Source organism: Ammospiza caudacuta, chromosome 1 (assembly GCF_027887145.1).
Source record: "Ammospiza caudacuta isolate bAmmCau1 chromosome 1, bAmmCau1.pri, whole genome shotgun sequence".
Classification (NCBI taxonomy): Eukaryota; Metazoa; Chordata; class Aves; order Passeriformes; family Passerellidae; genus Ammospiza; species Ammospiza caudacuta.
The window spans coordinates 12,397,832-12,418,216 of NC_080593.1; the positions used below are offsets into that span (position 1 = coordinate 12,397,832).

The 20,385-nt window shown below is 36.3% G+C and overlaps 1 protein-coding gene across 3 annotated transcripts in view; it reads left to right on the plus strand.

Annotated features, from left to right (window-relative positions):
- The window catches only part of PFKP (phosphofructokinase, platelet), a 43,287-nt gene that overhangs the window by 21,603 nt on the left and 1,299 nt on the right, over positions 1 to 20,385 (plus strand). Inside the window, exons 8-21 of one of the 3 annotated variants that reach the window (XM_058821254.1) lie at positions 108 to 203; positions 938 to 1,030; positions 1,379 to 1,504; positions 2,090 to 2,154; positions 2,851 to 2,920; positions 5,294 to 5,440; positions 6,361 to 6,431; positions 6,877 to 6,964; positions 7,892 to 8,044; positions 13,116 to 13,268; positions 16,861 to 17,025; positions 18,463 to 18,524; positions 19,020 to 19,131; positions 19,851 to 19,950. In XM_058821254.1, coding sequence (XP_058677237.1) covers positions 108 to 203; positions 938 to 1,030; positions 1,379 to 1,504; positions 2,090 to 2,154; positions 2,851 to 2,920; positions 5,294 to 5,440; positions 6,361 to 6,431; positions 6,877 to 6,964; positions 7,892 to 8,044; positions 13,116 to 13,268; positions 16,861 to 17,025; positions 18,463 to 18,524; positions 19,020 to 19,131; positions 19,851 to 19,950 — 1,501 coding nt within the window. The remainder of the gene's footprint in view (positions 1 to 107; positions 204 to 937; positions 1,031 to 1,378; positions 1,505 to 2,089; positions 2,155 to 2,850; positions 2,921 to 5,293; positions 5,441 to 6,360; positions 6,432 to 6,876; positions 6,965 to 7,891; positions 8,045 to 13,115; positions 13,269 to 16,860; positions 17,026 to 18,462; positions 18,525 to 19,019; positions 19,132 to 19,850; positions 19,951 to 20,385) is intronic. The other 2 variants (XM_058821236.1, XM_058821246.1) reach the window with 2 other exon arrangements.

A 20,385-nucleotide genomic window follows, 5' to 3' on the forward strand; every position in this document is an offset into this window, starting at 1 on the left:
CTCAAATCCTAGCAGCTTAATGTATAGCAAATGATTATAAAATTATGTTGTAAATTACTGTTGGGTTTTTTTTTAACTACAGGAATATGCTTTTATTTTTATTACAGAACCGTGCACGAAAGAAAAGGCTGAATATTATTATTGTAGCTGAAGGAGCTATTGATTGCCACAACAAACCTATAACATCAGAGAAGGTTAAGGATGTAAGTGTCAACATCCCTATGATACAAGATTTCTGTTCATAAGATGGGGCTTATTGTTAACAATAACATTTCTGTAGAGTAAATCTGTTCCCATTAAGTAGCTTATCACACAATTGTATTTTATCCTTGTGCTTTATCATCTAAAATTCCATAGTCAAATTAAAGGGCAATGTTTTCAGTGGCAATTAATTGGAACCTTTTCTCTTTGTAATGCAACACAGCAATTCAAAAGCATCTGCTTCATGTGTGCCTTAATTGATAGTTTGAAATCAGCTCAAACCTATATTTATAATCCTGTTTTACTTTGTATGTCTTGTAAAATTTTTAATATTGGTCTGTCTCACAGTGAACTAATACTGTGTGCTTTGGACAAAGTCTTGTCCAAATGGTTGCTTTGCTAAAAATTTCATTGGTGTTTAAGATTAAAAAAATTTTTAAGCTGCATTTTTATGCCTTTTTTGTTTTTTTAAAGGGCTCATTAAGAAATAAATTGGGAAATAGTCATTGGTGGAAAGGAGCTATGATACTCTGGCTTTACCTGGGATTTAACTGTCCTGTGACTATGAAGTTCTGTTTTCCATTAGCTGTCGGTTTTAGAGATACTTTTGACTTCATTCAGAATTGCAGTTTTGTGAAGTAGCATTTAGCATTAAGTGGTGTTAAATGTACATGATGCTAACATCTGTATAAATAATGGTAATGATAAACCCACTGTATTTTGAAATTCTTTGCAGCTCGTGGTTCAGCGGCTTGGTTTTGACACCCGGGTAACCATCCTGGGCCATGTGCAAAGAGGTGGAACCCCTTCAGCTTTTGACAGAATTCTTGTGAGTATTCCCAAATAACTGCTCATGCCACCACACAGGACAACTGCATTTTATTACTTATTTGGGGTGGGATGGTTCTCTACCTGATTAACTTGACAAATCCAACTGTTATCTCACACTGACTGTCTGAATAGCTCTAATTCAGAGTAGTGAAACACTTTGTGGGAAGGAATCCATGCTTAAGATCGAAGTGCAAAGCTTAATCATCCATACTTATGGATGTAAACAGCCCACAACTTTTTCACCTTACCAAGGAGTGATTTGTGGAGAAATCAGGACCATTTCTGTGGTTGGAGGCCTTGTGTGTTTCAGTGCTTGCTTGACCACTCAAAGGTTCTCTCCTTGCAGGCGAGTCGTATGGGTGTGGAAGCCGTGCTTGCCCTTTTAGAAGCTACTCCCGATACCCCTGCCTGTGTTGTGTCCCTGTCTGGAAACCAGGCTGTCCGTCTGCCTCTGATGGAGTGTGTGCAGATGGTGAGGCTCTGGCAAAAAGCCAGTTTATGTTATTTATTTACTACAACAGATTACTATGTACAATAATTGCCTGTCCTCATTAGGACATTGATGGAATGTGTTCAGCACTTTCCCGTGTTTGGGAATGAATAATGAAGTTCATATATGTTCTCTATGTGTTACTATTCACTATTCATTTGCAAACTATCAAGGAATAACAAATACATAACTTCTTAATGTTTTCTAAAATTTCATCTCAGATCTTCTGTTTTTATTGTTACAACAAATTCTTCAGATGCTTGCATCCATTTACATGTCATACACAAGTCACGTTTCTTCACTAAAACTGCACAGTTTAAACTGAAAGAAAAATGTTCACAATAGATACGTTGATTTCTTTGTCCCATTAAAGCTTTAGGTATTTGTTTCTACTTTCTTCTTCTCCTTCACCCTGTAATTTATTCTATGAGAGGTGGTAGCTCATAAATTGAGCAAATGTCAGTATTTCTTTTTTCACTGTGGAAATATATTAAAACATGGAATATACTAAATATTTGAAGTCCTGTATTTTTTAAACATACCGAGTAATCAACTTGTTTTTTCAAGACTCAAGAAGTCCAGAAAGCCATGGATGAGGGAAGATTCCTTGAGGCTGTGAGGCTTCGTGGAAGGTATGGCCAATAGCTTATATCAGTTTATTTGCTGTAGAAAGGAATAATTGTTTTGCTGTTATGCTGGCACATGACATTTTATTTTAAATATTTTACTAACTGTATGGTTTTATGGGTTTGAGAATGAGAGGAGACAGAAGAGTTGCTTAAATAGAATAACTGAAATTTTTACTTGCACCAAAACAAAGCAAGCTGTAATTCTCTGCTGTGTCAGACTGGGAGCTGTTCCTGGGCTAACTGGTAACAAAGCAAAAAGCTTCTGTGCTGTATGACCTGACTGGTAGCTGCCATAAGTTTGTTTATTCATGAATTTGAGGCCAGTCCTGTGAGCTTGTTTTTAAGTAGTTGGTAGTTTTCCAGCAGTAATGTTGGAGGAGGTATTCTTCAGTCCTGTCCGGAGAGTGATTTCTGTTTCAAGTCATCTGATAATAAAATGCTTTCTCCCCAGTCTAGATAACTAATTTATTACCTGCATAGTTGTTTTACATTTTGTGACTCTTATCTTAAAGAATTGAATATTTCTCATTGTTCTCTCATTTCCGGTTTTTGCCATGTTTTGCATGTGCATTAACAATGGTGTCAATATTTAATACCAGTTTTTTAATGTTTCTGAAAAATTCAAATGTTTCTTTAAAATAGCTATGAGTTTAAAATGTTACTATTTTATTTGCTTATCTTATTTGCTCCTTTGTTTAGGAGCTTTGAAAACAACCTTAACACGTACAAATTACTGTCGCACAAAAAGCCAGATGCTGAGCTTCCAAAGGTAAGGGGGTTTGTTAAAGTGCAATGCATGTCTGCTTTGGGATCCATTAATAACTCCCTTCAAACCTCTATTATAGCATAGGTTACAAATTAAATATTATGAAGATACTTGAAGCACACTAGTTTATTCTAATAATAGGTAACAGTTTTAAAGTGAAATACAATTGTAACTAGAAAGTTGCTGAAGACAGTTTCCTTCTGTCTTGGATGTACAGCTGGTCCCAGTTGTTAAAATGTCTGGTCCTAATAGTTACTATTTTGCCCTCTGTTTCTTACCATGGAGAGAAGGAGGGGTGATAGTTTAAGATCATGATTAAGACTCTGAAAATATTTCAATAAAGGAGGGTTCTATATTAAAAGAATTCTAAGCCTTCCTTTTGAAGGGTAAAACCACTCAAGTGTAAGGGCAAATACAGGAATTCATGGAAAGCAGTACTGAGGACAGATCCATCACCTTCATGTGAAATAAGTCACTATGCATAATACAGTTTAAATTAAATAAATGGACATTTAGATTCTTTGTAGTTCCTAAGATTTGTATAAGAGGAAATTTGGATTTATTTAGGAAGCAGACACTAAATTTTGTGTGCAAACAAATCTTAGAAGGGATTTATTTTTGGTTTATTAGAAGTTTACTGAATAATTCTGTTTGATCATAGTTGGTGACTATGTCATCTCATCTTGTTAATTCCTCTTTTAACTGTGGTTTGTGACCATTTGTTGCCTTATTTGCATAATGATGTTGCTGTTATACTTCCTAGAAGTCTTTTTCCCAAATAAATATTTGAGTAACGATGACTGGTGGTAGCTTCTCAATATGATAAAGGGGCAAAATTGCATTGATAATACAGTAAGGTCCTAAGACTGACCATAAAGAGATCAGGGAATTCAGGGTTTTTAGGTGGATATTTAACATTTTCTTTGGCAGATCAGGTGTTTGGGTGGTGGGTTTTGGTTTTTTTTTTGTTTTTTTTTTTTTTTTTTGTTTTTTTTTTTTTGTTTTTTTTTTTTTGTTTTTTTTTTGTTTTTTTTTTAGTACAGCAATCCAAATCCAGGACTGTTAGCCCTGGGCTTTTGTATTTTTTTAGATACTTCTCTTATACCTTCTGTGATAAATGGCATTAGAAGGAAATGTAGGCCATGTGTAATTACTAACTACCCAGATTTGACCATACTAACAAAACCATGTGCCTTCAGTAAAAGAGGTTGAATAGGAATTAAAAAGTAGATGAAATGTGCATGTCACAGGAATTGAGGAGAGAGCTAAGCTGATCGGATCAGGAGAGCCAGCTGAATGCTCTGCTTCAGCAGTGCTTCTGCACACATTATATTTTGCTGTTTGTGTTTACATTGCATTTTTATACAATCCTTCAACTGTACAAGAACAAAAAAAAAACCACCAAAAAAAAGGCCCCTACATATACTCTGGTTTGTGTCTCTTTTATTGTGGTTTTTGGGGGGGGGCTGTTGTTGGTTTGGGTTTTTTTTGTTTGTTTGTTTGTTTTTGTTTGCTTGTTTTGGTTTTTAATCAGATGAGATTCTATGATAGTTACCTAACAACTGTTCTATTTTTTTTTTTTTTGTTTTGTTTATTTTTGTTCTCTTCTTACAGAATAAAGCTAAATACCTTCTACCTCTTCTGCAGGACCAAATTGTTATAATTGTCATTCAAAAATATTTTTAAAACTTCCATAATCTGAAAATGTTTGGTGTTGGGAAAGATGCTGAGTGCTTGTGTTCACTAATGTTTTGTCAGCTGCTTGAAAAACCTGGCCAATAGCTTTAATTTTAAAACTTGCCTGTTCCTCTCTGCATTGTACTGATGATATACACATAAATGCTGTGGTGCTAGAGTCTCTTTTCTTTTGCTTTTTTGTTGTCAATGTGTTTGCAAAAAAAATTCCTGCTTTAGTAACATGAAGCTGGTTGAATAAATAACAGTGGCCAGGTTGGGTGGAGCTCTGAGCAGCCTGGTCTAGTGAATGGTGTCCCTGGCCATGTCAGGGGGTTGGAATGAGATGATCTTTATGATCCTTCCAACCCAAACTATTCTCTGATTCTATTTTATGTTTCTTGAACCTGGGCTAGAATATAAAAACCTGAATAATTTTACTTGTAAACCAAATGGAATTATGATAAAGTCTTATTTAAGAGCAAACATTCTTTTTTTTTTTTTTAATTGTTTTTCTCTTTGATATTCTGCAAGTGGGAAAATGTGTCTGCTCCTTGCAGTTAAGTTCAAATTTTCAACGTGTTTAGGGGCTTTGAAAATTTTTTTTCCTGCATTCCAGAATTTAGCAATTGCATATTATGTACAAATTAACTATAGTGTGGAAATCAAAGTCCTTACTAAATACAATTTTCTGTCTTGCAGAGTAATTTCAATGTGGCAGTTTTAAATGTGGGTGCCCCTGCAGCTGGAATGAACGCCGCCGTGAGGGCCGCAGTGAGAGTTGGCATGACTGAAGGTCACAAAATCTTTGCTGTCATTGATGGCTTTGAAGGCTTCGCTAGAGGGAAGGTCAGTGTCACGTGTGTGTTACCAAGTGCTAGGTACCCCATCCCACATGAACACAACCTTTGTTCCTGTTCTTGGAAGGTATGTTCTGCATAACTGCTCAGGGAACTGGCTCTCCAAGTGCTTTTATTTCATAAAGATCTCTAAACCTAGATTGTAAGTATTTCTCAGCTATTCAAGTCTGTAAATTCATTTATGCTGAGTGTTGCTAATCACATGCTGCAGAGCTACAAAATGAGTTCAGATGAATCCTGCCTTTGAGTTTTGGTCAATGTTGAGCATATTGAAGTTTTTTCAGAGTAGCAGAATAATCTCTGATTCTGAACAATGAGCTATTGCACATGTATTCCTTTGCTATAAGAAACTTTGTAATGGTGCTTACTGAGGGAGGAAGCTTTTCTTTCCTTAGGTAAGTTAGATTCTTCTATTCACCTGTTTTTAAATGTTATGCATTGGTTGGTGTACTGAAGAGAAACTGAATGCAAGATTGCTGATTTCTGTGCTTGGCTGGAGGCATAGATCCCAAAACTTACATCAAAGACCTAACTTAGATTTTTTTTGCTTCACATTCAGTAGGAGAGGATGTGAAAATAGGATTGAGATATGAAACACAGAGACAGGTTCATCTTGGTCTGGAAGAAGAAAGAACAAATGGAATGGAAAGGACTTGCAGCCTAATGCAAGGCAACAAAGCAGTTAGGGTATCCAGGGGTAACACCGAAAGGGATTATAGTAGTTCAGGACAAATAGAGTTAAACTCTTGATGCTGTTTTCTTCCTTGGCCTCATTTAGTTTTAGTGATGTCACTGCCCACAACTTCTTCCAACAGCTTTTCATGAAGTAGTACCTGTTGTTTGCTGCAGCTCAAGAGAATGAATTGAATAATCACTGAACAAAATCTCTGTTTTTACTTTTATTCAAAGATTAAGGAAATTTCCTGGGGAGATGTTGGAGGCTGGACTGGTCAAGGAGGATCAATTCTTGGTACAAAACGGTAACATCAATATTTTTGTCAATTGATATGATGAACTCTAGTGCTTTATATAGCCACTGTATGATTCCATGTTCTTTTCTTCCCATTGAGTGTTTTTAAGTCCTCAGTTTTTGTACATTGGGGTTTTTTGAGTTTGTCTTTTGTTCAAATCCTTGTGTTCCAACTTGGGTATCTTTATAGTGCTGAACCAGCTCTGAAGAGTGGGACCTCAACTTAAAAATTTCCAGGGGGTCCTTAACACTTGAAAGAATTTGAAACCTGCAGTTTCCTTACACTTGACATAAGTCCTTATTGTTTGTCTGGAGGAGATACTTGTATGGATAAATATGTAAAAAAAACCAGTTGTGTTGCCTGCTGACTTTATGGTTTCAGCTTAGCAATGAATTCTTAGTGCTTCAGAGTATGTGAATTGTTTTTATTTTTCTTTTGGTTTAATGATTTTTAGTACTCTTCCTGCAAAATATTTGGAGAAGATTGCTGACCAGATGCGCACTAACAACATTAACGCCCTTATGGTTATTGGTGGATTTGAGGTACACTGAAATATCTAATTATGTCTAAGTAGACTAGAATTCCTAACAAAATTAATAGTTTGGTTTGATTTTTACCCAATCTTCATGTAAGATGCATTTGGTTCTATGTGTATTTGATACATGACATAGATAGTGTTTAGAATCCTAAGTGTTGTCTATCAGTGGTTCTCTGGGAAGCTGGCATTCAATACAGTGCCTAGAACTGCTAAAGAGATGTGCTAAATGAATAAATGAGGTGAGATAGTGTTATAGTTTTTTGTAATAAAATAAATTAATGACTTCTGCTGTGCAAGTTTCAGTCTGTACTGTATCAACACTTAAAACATCTTTGCAGAAGTTCTTGACTCTTAGTAGAAATTGCACTATGTTTCCTTATTTAAGCCACTCCTCTCACATAGTCCATGTCAAAATCTGTAATGGGTCTAGAGAAGTATTTTTTTTCCTGTATTTCATGTTTGCTTTGTTCTAAAAAAACAATTAATTTTGGAAATTTTGATTCAGGAAAGTGTTTTGCCCACTCCTTGCAGAGAAGAATGTGCTCATTGCTTTTTGATAAAGAATGTATCTTCCTTTTTTGTCCAAGCTGTTAGCTATTACCCTAATTCAGGAATATCAAGATTTTTAAATCAGGAGTAACAGTACCTGAAGATTGGGGAAGTAGTTTGTTTTGTTGAAAACCAACTTTCTGTGCCTAAATTGTTCATTTTCAAGAGAACATGTGCTCTGTTTATTGTTTTCAAATATATGTCTGTTTCTAATACTTTCTTTTTTGTCTATGTTAGATTTTAGTGGTTCCTTAGTGCTCTGACTTGCTGAAGTGTGCTGTGGTAGAAATGGCTCCCCCTGTGGCCCTTCTCATTTTGTCACTCCCAACTCTGCCCTTCATTTATTCATCCTAATTTTTCACCTGATGCCTGTGCCCAACAGGCTTACCTTGGACTTCTGGAATTGTCAGCAGCTCGGGAGAAATATGACGAATTCTGTGTTCCAATGGTTATGGTTCCTGCAACTGTATCCAACAATGTACCGGGTTCAGATTTCAGCATTGGTGCAGATACTGCTCTGAACACTATAACTGATGTAAGTCTGCTCTGGTGTGCATATACTAACAAAGCAGTTGTTTAAACTTACTTAATTGGCTACTACTGGATATTTTTGTAGACCAGAACTTCAGAAATGTGATCTGGGAAATTATAATTACTTGATATAGCCACAGTCATGGCACCACTGTAGAAAAGAGAAAGTCTAGGATCCCAAATGCTTCCATTTAGTTTCTGCTGAAACTACAACGACCTCTGAATTTTTTAAGTGCAAAATGGCATCTCTTGTTGTATAAGAAAGAAAGAAACCTAAAGCTGAGACTTGGATGATCATTTGCAGTGTAGAGGGGAAAAACCCCGTGTTCATAATATAGAGTTGTAGTATACCCAGCTGCAGCTCTGAGGAAAGTTGCTCTGTTGAGAAGGAGATTCTTAGTTATGTGACATCTTTACTCCTCTAAGACAATACATAAAATCCGTATTTCTCAGTACTAGGCATTACATTTATTCTCCTAATAGCAGATTTAATAAATAGAGTTGAGACATGTGAAGTAGTTTTTTAAAAAATCAAATCCATTAATACAACATAAAGTAAAAATTGAATGTTTAATCTCTTATGAGGAAAAAGCTTCTCTACTTTGAGTGTGATAGAGCAGTGGAGAAAGCTGCCCAGGGAGGTGCTGCAGTCTCCTGTGGAGATGTTCCAAACCCTCCTGGATTGTTCCTGTGTCACTTGCTCAGGTGTTCCTGCCTTGGCAGGGGGGTGGGCTGCATGACCTCCAGAGGTCCCTTCCAACCCCAGCCATTCCTCAGTTAATTTCAGTTGAACAGAAAGCTTAGTCAGTTGGACAAAAAGAGTTTCAAGTTGCTTTTGAAAACTAAATGACAGTTCTCTTATCACTTAAAGGTATTTGAAAATTTTAATCATGATAGCTTTTTCATGTCAAGGATTCTTCAGGTGCCACCAACTTTGAATGCACTACCATTTTTTTTCCCACCATTCTAGTATAAATAATTTTAACTTCATCAAAGGAAACCCTTCAGTTAGGAAATACCAGTTTCCTGAAGTATTGCCTTGAATAAGACTGTAAGCTAACTAAAATTCACTGAATTAATTGTTTATTGACAACTTGGGTTGTATATCAAACAACTTGATGTTGTTTCCAGTTCTGGTAAATAAAAATATCTGTCCAAAATGACTGATCATGAACTAAGGTGAGTAAAATGATTGTGCATAACATCTGCTTTCCCTCTTTTCTTATCTTCATAAACTTTGTTAACCATACTGACTTCTTTTTGTAGGTTATTTCATGCAAAGGAGATATGTAGTAGTCAGGCAGTCTGTGTTGTTTGCTTTTCTGTTTAGGTTTCTAGGTGTCATTTGCCTTCATTAGATATAAAGGTGTTTGTATTTTCAATGTGAGAGTTGAAAACTTTTCAAAAGCTTTTATTTTTTTTTGCTAATGGCTTTCTTCTGGTTGTTTTGCACTTAATTTTGCCTAGATTTTTCTTTGGATTAAATATGAAAAGTAATGGCTTTGCAAGATTTATATTCAGTTGAGTAGAAAATTAAATTTGGGGGTTTTCTCTTTTTTTTTTTTTGTTTGGTTTGGTTTGCTTTTTTTTTATTGGAGGGAGCAGACTTTTCAGACTTTTGCATTCGGAAGACATCATTTCAGTTTTTTGCTTTGATTGTTTGAATGTGATTCACAAAAACTCCCAGTGAAAAATGCATCCTTTCATTCTTCTGCCATGCTCAGATGAGGTGCAGTAGCAACTGTGACCCTGTTAAATGTGACCAGATAAGCCCAGTACCTGTCATACAATTGACTATCATAAACCAAAGTACGAGATGGACATGAATATCCATTTTATCAAGTTTATAGATAGGTTTTATTCCTGTTACCACAGTTAGGTCAATAAATGCATCATAGTTTTCAGTGCTGTCAGAGCACCAAAAGTGCTCAGTTTTTCAGTGCTGTCTGAACACCAAAGTGGCATCACACTCAGTTTTTCTGTGGTATGGTTCTTACTTGTGTGCTCTTGCCTACCTCTAGTCAGGTAAGTACAATTGTGCTGGTAATCAGGGATTGTTGCTCTGTGCCATCATTAGACACTTGGCAGTTGTTTTAACTTGTCAAGTGTAAATAGTATGCTGAAACATTGGCTGATAAAATGTGTTAAAATTCTGCATTTAAAAAGAAAAACAAAAAACATACTTAACAGATAAATAACTTATGAATGAGAGATTAATGAAGAGTGTGCTCCTCACAAAGGCATAAACATTGCTCAATAACTACTTTAGATTCTATAACAGATCATGGGGACCCTTCTGAAGTGTTCAATTTTTTCCATTTCTGTTTTAAAATCTTGGCTTCAAATTTGATTTATCTTTTGAATGGTGTTTTAAATTTATGATAAACTGTATTTTTCACTTCACTTTTCAGAATATTAGAAAAACTGCTAATGACAGCATAAAGTACCTGGGAAAAGCTGGATGTTTCTACCTGAGGAGAATATGCTTAAGGCTGATCTTTATAGGCATAAAAAGTTACCCTTGTAGGATTACAGGATAAGAACATGAACTTCAAATTTTCTATTAAACGAAGCATCACTAAAATAACTACTATAATAAAAATATCTATATTTTCAAGTATGTTGCTAATTCAATGAAATAAATAGGATATTATTTTAGACGTAAGACCTCAGGAATGTGACAGCCATGAAATGAAAGGAAAGGTGTCAGCTAGATGAGAATAATGGAACCTGAAAGGGAGAGGCTAAAACTTTCCACTGTGTTTCTTTGACAATCATACCTTTCTTTTCACCAAGGGAAAAGGGGGTACAGATTGGTGATTTGGTTTTGTGGGGAAAAAAACCACAAAACCTTTCCCTGAGGAACAAAGAAAGCTACAGTCAGATGCCTTAAGGTACACATTCCCCATGGAAAACAGACATTACTCTGAGCTAGAAAGCTGAAAATTAGCCAGGCCACTAGCTAACCTGTTAACTTTTCATCTCCTTCAGTCCTAGTAACAGCTGATGTGGAGTAAGGGCAGTAACTCCATTCCCTTCAGTGGGCATTTGTATTTAGATCATCTTAAAGTCAACAAACAGTAGTCTTTGCTTGACTGCAGAATTTTTATAAAGCATCCTTGGTTATGTTGGTTATGGCAACAATCTTTTTAGTAACACAAATCCAATAAAAGGGTAGGAAATTATTAAACCATTTTATTAACATAGTGTAATATCCCTCTATGGCCTTACTGTAGTAATGAAAAAAAATATTAGCATAGCAGTTGCTAAAACCATTGATCACTTATTTACTCTTTACAATTAAGTGACTATATATTAAAAGCATTTTAATGTTTTGCCACAGTGATGCAAAGATGTTGCATATAATCATCTAATGCTCGAGCTTGGTGAAGGTACAGTCATTGGATATGTTGCTGAATCACTTGCATCAAATAAAATGGCAATATTTAATGCAAGTACAACATATCATAACTTCATCTTAACATATCATAAATGCAGACTAACCAGTTATGTTAGTTATTGCTCTACTTCTCCCTTTGACTTGTTTTTCCAGAAGTCTTAATATAAAACCCTTTAGAGAAACTCATGTTCTGCAGATCTCCAGGAAGCTGTGTGGTTTTACCAAACTGCTGTTACTTTGTATGTCTTTATTCTTTTAATAGAAATAAAAGTTCAAAGCAGCCTGACTGAGCTGAACCAGGCAATTACTGGAATTTCCTAAGTGAAGTCACAGCCACTCAAAAAACCAAATCCCAAATAAACCCCTCCTATTTGTTGCTCCTGACTCTAGTTCTTCTGAGCTCTTTGGGTCTGAAAGTGCCATCTTTTAGACTGTGTTTCAACCTCAAACTGAAAGTATAGCATTGAGCCATTTCATTTACAAAACAGTGAGAAGAGAAATTTTTTAGAAAGTTGGTTTGAACTTATGCACCTACAGCCATAAATATCCTGTCTTCTCACTGAACAGGATCTGCTCTGTCTAGAACAAAAGCTCAGAAGGAGAACTCTCACAGGTAGGGGATTTACCCATAATTTTCTTCTAAGATTTTCCTTAAACCAGTCACTGTGCAGATATGCCTGGAGATACCTCAGTAGGTAGCTAATTTTGATCTGCAATAATTGGCTTCTCTGAACCCATTTGAGAAATCAAGAAAATGAGACTTCTGTGAACATCAGTTTCTGGGAGAAAGAGATGAAAACATCGTGTCCTACATAATCAGGCTTTCTGGTGGAGAGCCATTACACAGGCAGTTTGAAAAATTGCCACACTTCATGAGAGATGCTGATGAGTTTAGATTAGAAATAATTGGAATAATGTAATGTATGTTTACTTAAAACAGCTGCAAAATCTCAACATTTATTTTGACATCCACTAGGAGCACCTAATCCTTTTGACATGATAATATATTTTGTAGAGTTTGGAGTCATTCCAAGGACCTAAAACTGCTTTTCAAAGAATCCTCGAACTATACTTGCAAACTTTATTAACTCATCCATGTGCATACGTTCCTGGATTTTTCTAGGCCTACATCCAGTCTGTGTTCACAGAGGCAGATGTGTGATGTTGATAGAAACTTTGAAGGCATGGGTGAACTTTTTTTCCTTTCTCTTGGTGGAAATAGATGCGTGTCTTGACTTTCTAGGATAACATAGTTTTTTAAAAAAGTGTCTTTCTTTAAGCATTTTCTTCAAGTTGCAAGGGTTTTACTAGTTAACTTTCTAAGCTCCTTAGCATGTATCAAACTGTTCTTTAAGTTCTTTCTTGTGGAATGATTTCCAGTCTGCCTTTGTGCTATGCTTTCCTACCCAGCTGCTTCAAACCTCTCTGCACACTTCACCTTCAGTCTGTACTAACTTGTACTAATCCTCTGCATTTCTTCAAAGAGCATTGTGCCAATGCAACCCCAGTGCACTGTTGTGGTATGTACAGGATATTTCCACCCCCCCAAATAATCTCACCAATTGTATTTACTTGGGCCAATGGACAGCCACATTTACCATCACATGCCAGGAGTCATTAGCAGAGCAGCCCAAAGCCAAGGAATGTTTCACTCACACTTGTACCACTGCTTCAGGCCTTTGAAAGTTGTGTGCAGCTCTACGAGGCGCGTGCCAGCTTTGAGGAGTTTGCAGTTCCTATATGTGTTGTGCCTGCTACTATTAGCAACAATGTGCCAGGCACAGACTATAGCCTTGGTGCTGACACTGCCTTGAATGCTATTGTGGAGGTAAGACTGCATATCTTTTAAAAGTTAAGATGATAAAATGCATAAGATGAGGTTACTTAAAGACTTTGAAATGTCTGGTTTTCTTAAATAACTCAGTTACTTGTGTTTTTTAATAGTTAATACTTCAGATTTCCAAGACTGATTAAAGATTAATCTTAGAAAAAATATGTTAAATGCTTAATTTTTGGGTACTATCTTTAGTTCTTCAAGACTCCTGCATTAGTGCTTAAGGTATTTTTACTGGGAATCAAATTTTTTGCTTTCTTCAATTTAATTTTTATCTTAACTTAGGTAAAAGATTACTTTGGTAAAAGAAGAAAGCACATATTTTATAAATAAATGCCTCATTTGTTGGATGACCTATTGACTGAGGTCATAGCAGTAGAGCATTTTAAGTACATGATTAACACTAAACACATGAATAATCCCATAAACTCCATTAGGCTTAACTTACATTAAGTGCATATAAATGCATGGATAGTATAAGCAGTTAAGTGTGTCACTGATGTTCAGCTAAACAATTCAGGGTCAGAACAGTCAGTGTTCTAGTTTTAGTCTAACATAGTTTTTTCCTTGGATACAACTGCTTTATGAGCTCTTTGAGTCCTATTTACTCTGCTTAAGACACAGCAAAGGGAACTGAGCTGAGATGTAATGCAAACAAATGAGTAAATCTTACCAGCTTTGAGTTTTTATCAAACCCATCATTAGCAAGCCATATAACTAAGCATGAAGTAATTTGCCAAGGAAGTCAAATCAAGACTACAGGTCCAGGGGGTTAGGAAAAGCAGGTTTGTTTTCCTGCTTTATACAGTGTTCTTACACAGTGAGTGAAAAAGCTCAGTAGATAACTGGAAGAGCTGTGGCAGCAAACAGGGTGGCCTGGCCTTTGGGAGCTGCAGTGCAGCATCCCTGGGCTGAGATGTCCTAAGGTGTCGTGTGGGCTCATCATGTAACAATGTTCATAGGCAGGACATGGGTACTTCACCACTCCTTCAGCTTTCCCCCCCCTTATCCTGACATTTATTCAAGTAGCTAAATCTTGTAATTGTGAATGATGCACCTTCAAAAGTGGTAACTTTGGAAACTCAATGGGGCAACAAATGATTGCATATAGTGCTGCTTCCTCTTAGGTAGTTTTTTGGGTACTAAGTTAATTACAGTTTGTATACATATCAGTGATGCTTTCTGTAAAACAAAATATGGTTGCATCATTTGAATTTTATTGTCATTAGGATGTTTAGTTAATGCTAATAGCAGAACACTTGATTTGGTGTTTCAAACATTAGGATTTCTCATTAAGCTGGGTCAGTTCATATGAAAGCTCAACTAGCAACAGAATTCCAAAATGAGTGCTCAGACCTTGTTTGTGATGTCTGAAACCTGCATCAAGCATTTGAGGTTTGGCTTTTCCAGCTTGTAGTGTAGTGTATGAATTAATAATTCATTTAAGTCTACCTGTGCCAATTTCATATTTGGGTATTTCTGTCACAGTAATTCTGAGAAAGCAAGAGTAGTGGAAAGTTTGTACTCCATCTCTTGTATGGTCAAGGACAGAAACCCCTCTAAGTAGATTTTAACTGATTAGTCCCATTGGCAATGACTGATTTACCTCCTTGCTTGGTACTTGGAGATTCTCAAAAGGCAGAAAATTCCTCTCTCCTGCCAGCAGATGGAAAATCTATTTAGAAATCTTGGGATTTACAAATACTAGAAGTCTCTCAAAATGGTGGAAATCTTCACATGTGTCTTTATTGTCTAAAGACAAGATTGCTTTACAATGTAAGTGAAACACATAGTACCTATCCAGTTTCAGGCAGCTCTTTAAAAAATGAGTTAAATTTCTCCAATGCTAGAGTATTCTGCAAAAATTTTCATGAAAGAATGTCTGCAAGGAGAAAGTAAAGTGCTTGGTGACACTGTAAAACCCAAGAGACGAAAGAAAGTGTCATTTTGAAAGACTGACAGAAAGTCAACATAGACTTTTGTGACAGAGTTTGTTATGGAGATACTTCTCTGCTTGGGATAACAGAATATCCATATTCTGAATAAATTCATGTGAATGCTGCACTTTTGTGTGTGAACACATAATAGGCATATATGCAAATAAATAAATAAAATATGTATAAATTAAATTACATGTATCTTTTGCTAGCTTGACCAAAATACCTGCATATACTGGTCTTAGTCTTTAAATGCATTAAACTCTCTTATATTAGACATTCTAGAGTTTTTATATTAAGTTTTCTCATATATCAGGTAATGATTTGTTCTGTGACGTGTTAGGTATGGTTTTAAGGGCCATATTGCTCATAATCTGAATTTCAGAAGTAGTATTTTCAGTTAGCTGAATGAAGTTCTGGTTTTAAAAAACCATGAACTAGAAATACCTCAAATATTACAGCATCTACAGTTACTCATTCAAAAAATCAGAAAGTTGGGGGATTTTTTAATGTTACCATAATTCAGGTTGCAAGATGACAACTTTCCAGGTACTTTCAATTTTTGTTAAACAGAACTGGTATTGGGACACTACATCAGTTTCACAAAATTCTTCGTGTCACAAAGTGTGGTATATGCTATTTATTTGTTTCTAAGACAAAGAAGAAAATAAGGCCTCTTTATTTCTCTGACTTGCTTTCTGAAAGGAAAATACATTTATCAACAACTTTAAAATAACTTCAAATGGTAGAAAAATTCATTCCAGGAGGTTAGTTTGTCAAATAGATTCTTGAGTATTACTAAAACCTAAAGGTGAATAGTAAACTATTTTCTGCATTTTCCTGAGTTACAATGTTTTCCTAAGATTCCTAGGTCTTGCCACACTGGAGATTGCCTCTGTCTTTGTTACTTTCCTCTTCTCTTAGGCAGCTCTAAGAACTAACTGGTTTCATGTAAGTAACAGATCTCCATGTAGAGAACATTCCTTATGCTGGGCACAGTAAGGTGCAAATGAAGATTCCAGTCTTGTTACAGTAACTATGTACCTGTTTGTATAAAACCAAAACCATTTTAAAACATGCATCAGTAGTGCTTGAATGAACTCTGTTAATCTGGAAATCATTACTGGAAAGTAAATGGGCAGTACATGCTCCGGACTTAAGAAGTTCAGTATAGATGGGAATGAAGTGAATTTCAATACTTCCAATACTAAGAAGAAGTAAGCTTAAGTAATGAATAGAGTTAAAGAAGAGAAGTTTATTCATCCCACAATTCCTTGAAAAGCTTCATTATATCTACTTGTATCTGTGTTAGAAAACACAGATACACAACTGGTTAATGCCACTACAAACCAAAATGAACTCTTCTTTCAGTGTTTGCAGGAAGCAAGTATATGTTAAGAATTGCTAGTAGAAAAACATTTTATTTCTACCCTGGTGTTCAATGTATGATTTATAAGAAATCCTTTATTGTATAATTATTATAGTTATATGCGCTATGCCGTTTCCGAATTCTTTAAAGATTCATTCTTTACAAATGCTTTATTTTTAACTCTTTTGTTACCAGTAGGTGACACAAAGTTGCATGACATACAAAAGCGTAAGCAGTGAGGGGTTGTAGTGCATACTCAGGCTGTGGTGTCTCTGAGCAGACGTGTGACCGCATCAAGCAGTCGGCCAGCGGCACCAAGCGCCGCGTGTTCATCATCGAGACCATGGGCGGCTACTGCGGCTACCTGGCCAACATGGGGGCCCTGGCAGCAGGAGCTGATGCTGCTTACATCTTCGAGGAACAGTTTGATATCAGAGAGCTCCAGGTATTCAGCACCTTTTTTTGCTCATTCTTAAGTAGATCTAAAGCTGTTGTACATGTGTATTGTAATGTGTGTACTTGAAGTAGTTGGTTCATGAAAGAAAGAAACAGCTGAGGTGGGGCCTAAAATCTGGCTTGTCGTGCCAGTTCCTATGCCATAACGTTATATAAAGGAGTGTGTGGAGGAATAGAATGTAAGAGAATAGTGCAGAAGGCAGTCTCACACCTGAGGAGTTGCAGCTGTACTAATCACCAAAGATTAGGAACAGCCCTGCACTTAATAGGCCACAGCTGTGTCCAATGAAAAGACAAGTGCTACAAAAGACTGGGTTAGCTGGTTGAAAAGGGAGCTGCAGTTTGTGAGTTGTGCTGTGAGGAGCTGCCCTGAGAAATCACCGAGAAGGTTTGGAACTTCTGCAATAAGATGATAACAATTGGTGACCCCAAGTGATTCTGACATGATCCTGTGGTGATTCAGGTAGAGAGAGCAGTAAGGAGGTGATCCTGTGGTGGTTTGGGAAAAAGGTCTTAAATATTAAGCAACGTGATCCCAACGTGATTCAGGAAGATGACTGCAGACCTAAGAGAAATAAGGTGAAAACAGGAGTGTAGACACAATCACTGTTGACACCCACGTTCACTAAAATGACAAAAGTAATTGTATTGGCTATTAAGCACTACTAGATTATTGGTTCATTTTTAGTCTTCTGATTGAAATTCAAATTAAATGAACAGACCTGGGTAGTTTTAAAATAAAGCCAAAACCAAGAGAACAGTATTTTCTTATTATGGTAGAGTTGTATTTAAAGGCTGTTCAGGACAAGAACTGACCAGTATGTCAGGTTTATTAGATACTGACTCTGTTACCACAGCTATTCAGAGCATGTCTGGAAGTGTTACTGAAATAAAGCCCTCAGGCTTTAAGGATTATGGATTATGGTGTACACAAGCTGATATGGAACTTGTCTCCTGTGAGGACTTTTCACTTCTGAGATGGTTAGTGCTAGCTGCAGTCATAGGCAAACACAAAGTTAAAAGGATAGAAATTTCCTGAGAAGCACAGAGATGTGAAATGAATCAGAATTTATCCCCATGCAGTTGTTGCCAGGACCAGAAGTAAGGGCAGGCTGTAAACTTCAGTGGCAATTTGTGTATTTTTATGTATATCAAGCTGGATGCTGTAGCAGTATAGAATATAAAAAACTCCTTTGATTTAATAAAATCTGATACTTCTGATATAGAGAAAGATGTTAATTTTAACCCAAGATGAATTGCCATACACAGCATGTTATCCTGCATCTCCAAAAATCTTGATCATTTCAATTTGCACATAATGCGTTATGTGGAATATTCAACAGAAGGTCTCAGGAAATGTAGACTCATTAAAGTTGTTTCAGATACAGAGTTCTGTATGGATTTTTAAAAATACTTTTGTTTCTAGGCTAATGTGGAACACTTGACTGAAAAAATGAAAACCAGTATCCAGCGTGGTCTAGTGCTGAGGTAAGTAATAGTTGTAATAGATGGCATCAGTGATACTGAGCATTCCCAGCCAGGTAGGCTGCTTGGCCACTTGGAATGACACTCCAAGTCTATATTCCTTGATTGTTCCTTTAACTTGAGATTTTTAGAAAAGCTGTGCTTCAAAAGGCAATTCTGGGACCTGTCTGGAAGTGCAAGTCTAAAACTTCTTTCTATGTAAATATTTGCTCTGTAATCTAATACTTCATCCTGTTTTCAGTCTGTTTTCTCATTGGGTTTGTCTTTTATTCCAGATTCCTTCTTACAAAAGGTAGTGTGTCACACTATGACCTTTACTGTAAAACCCCTAAAAATCATGAGCCTGTTACTTAAAAGTGAGTGTGTGTGATCAGATGAAAATGTCCCAGCCAGGATTACTGCTATCAAGAAAAGGGAAAAGACTTGTCATTCAGTAGCTGCAAAGGCATCCAGTGCTTTAGAGTAAATTTGCTAACTGTCTGGCCTTAATTGTTACAGAAATGAGAATTGCAATGAGAACTACACAACTGATTTCATTTATCAGCTGTATTCTGAAGAAGGAAAAGGAGTGTTTGACTGTCGAAAAAATGTATTGGGCCATATGCAGCAGGTAAATACAAGCCTAGAGTTACAAACAGCACTACACTATTCCACATGTGAAACAGGTCTGACTCAAGATTAAGGAAAAAAATGTGGATTTTTGTTTGTAGGTAACTCAGAAGGACTTTTTATCATCAGGTTTTATTGCAAACCCTTTTTAAAAATCTAGGAAAAATGCATTTGATTCTTTATTAATTTCATTTTTCTTCCTCTTCTGTCTCTATTAATAAATAATTCCTCTTCTTATATTTAATTGTAATACCTTCCTAATAATACAATTATCTGCCTATCCATAATGTGTCTGCCTCTTGAACCCTCTTGAAGAGCAGAGATTTCATGAATCTATGCAGATGGGTGTTTTTGTGGAAGAGACAGAAGTGAGCTACTCCTTTGGCCTGTGTTGTCTGCATGGCTTTATCTCACTGTGCAGCTGGTGGGTGGGCAAAGGGAGGTCTTGATTTGGCTACACTTATCACTGACCTGGAGGAGAATGCACAGTCCCCTCCATTCTTCTAAATAAGAATTAGAACTGATTCTGTGGGAATTCCACAGGTGCTGAACACAAATTTTAGACACCTTAGACTGACTAATGGGGTGGGGCTTTTGGTTTGTTTTTCTAAGTGAGGGAAATGGAAATAAGAGGTAGAGCAGGCCGTAAGCAGAGATAACTGCTAAAACAAACACCAATCCTGCTTTGATAAGCTAACCCAGAATTCAATTTTTGCACAGGGTGGAGCACCTTCACCATTTGATAGAAATTTCGGGACAAAAATTTCAGCAAAAGCTATGCAGTGGATCTCCAAAAAACTGAAGGAAACCTACCGGAAAGGTGCAGAAACGTTTGGTGCAGTTTCTTGTTACTGTCTTTGGTTGTCAGTCAGTATGTAAGGCTCCTTCACTTTGCAAATATATGACAATTTGTTAGTCAATATTCTTCTTCCCATCTTGGTGTTTTTTATTATTCAGTAGTGCCTTTCTGTGCTTCTTGCTGTATGAGCATTTCCACTTGAGTGAGGTCAATAATTCAGATAGCTGTTTCATCATCCTCTTAAAATAGCCAGTGTGATGGAAGGTTTACATGCATGCAGGAATTGATGTTTGTATAGTTACATTTGTTCTTTTTTGTTTCATGCTGCCTTCATGGGAGACAGAAGGAGGTAATATTTAGTCTTTGAGAATTATTGTAAAGCACTACTTCCTAAAATCTGATCTAAAACTGGATGCTAAAATTCAAGCATTTTGTTGTTTAACTGCACTGTTATTT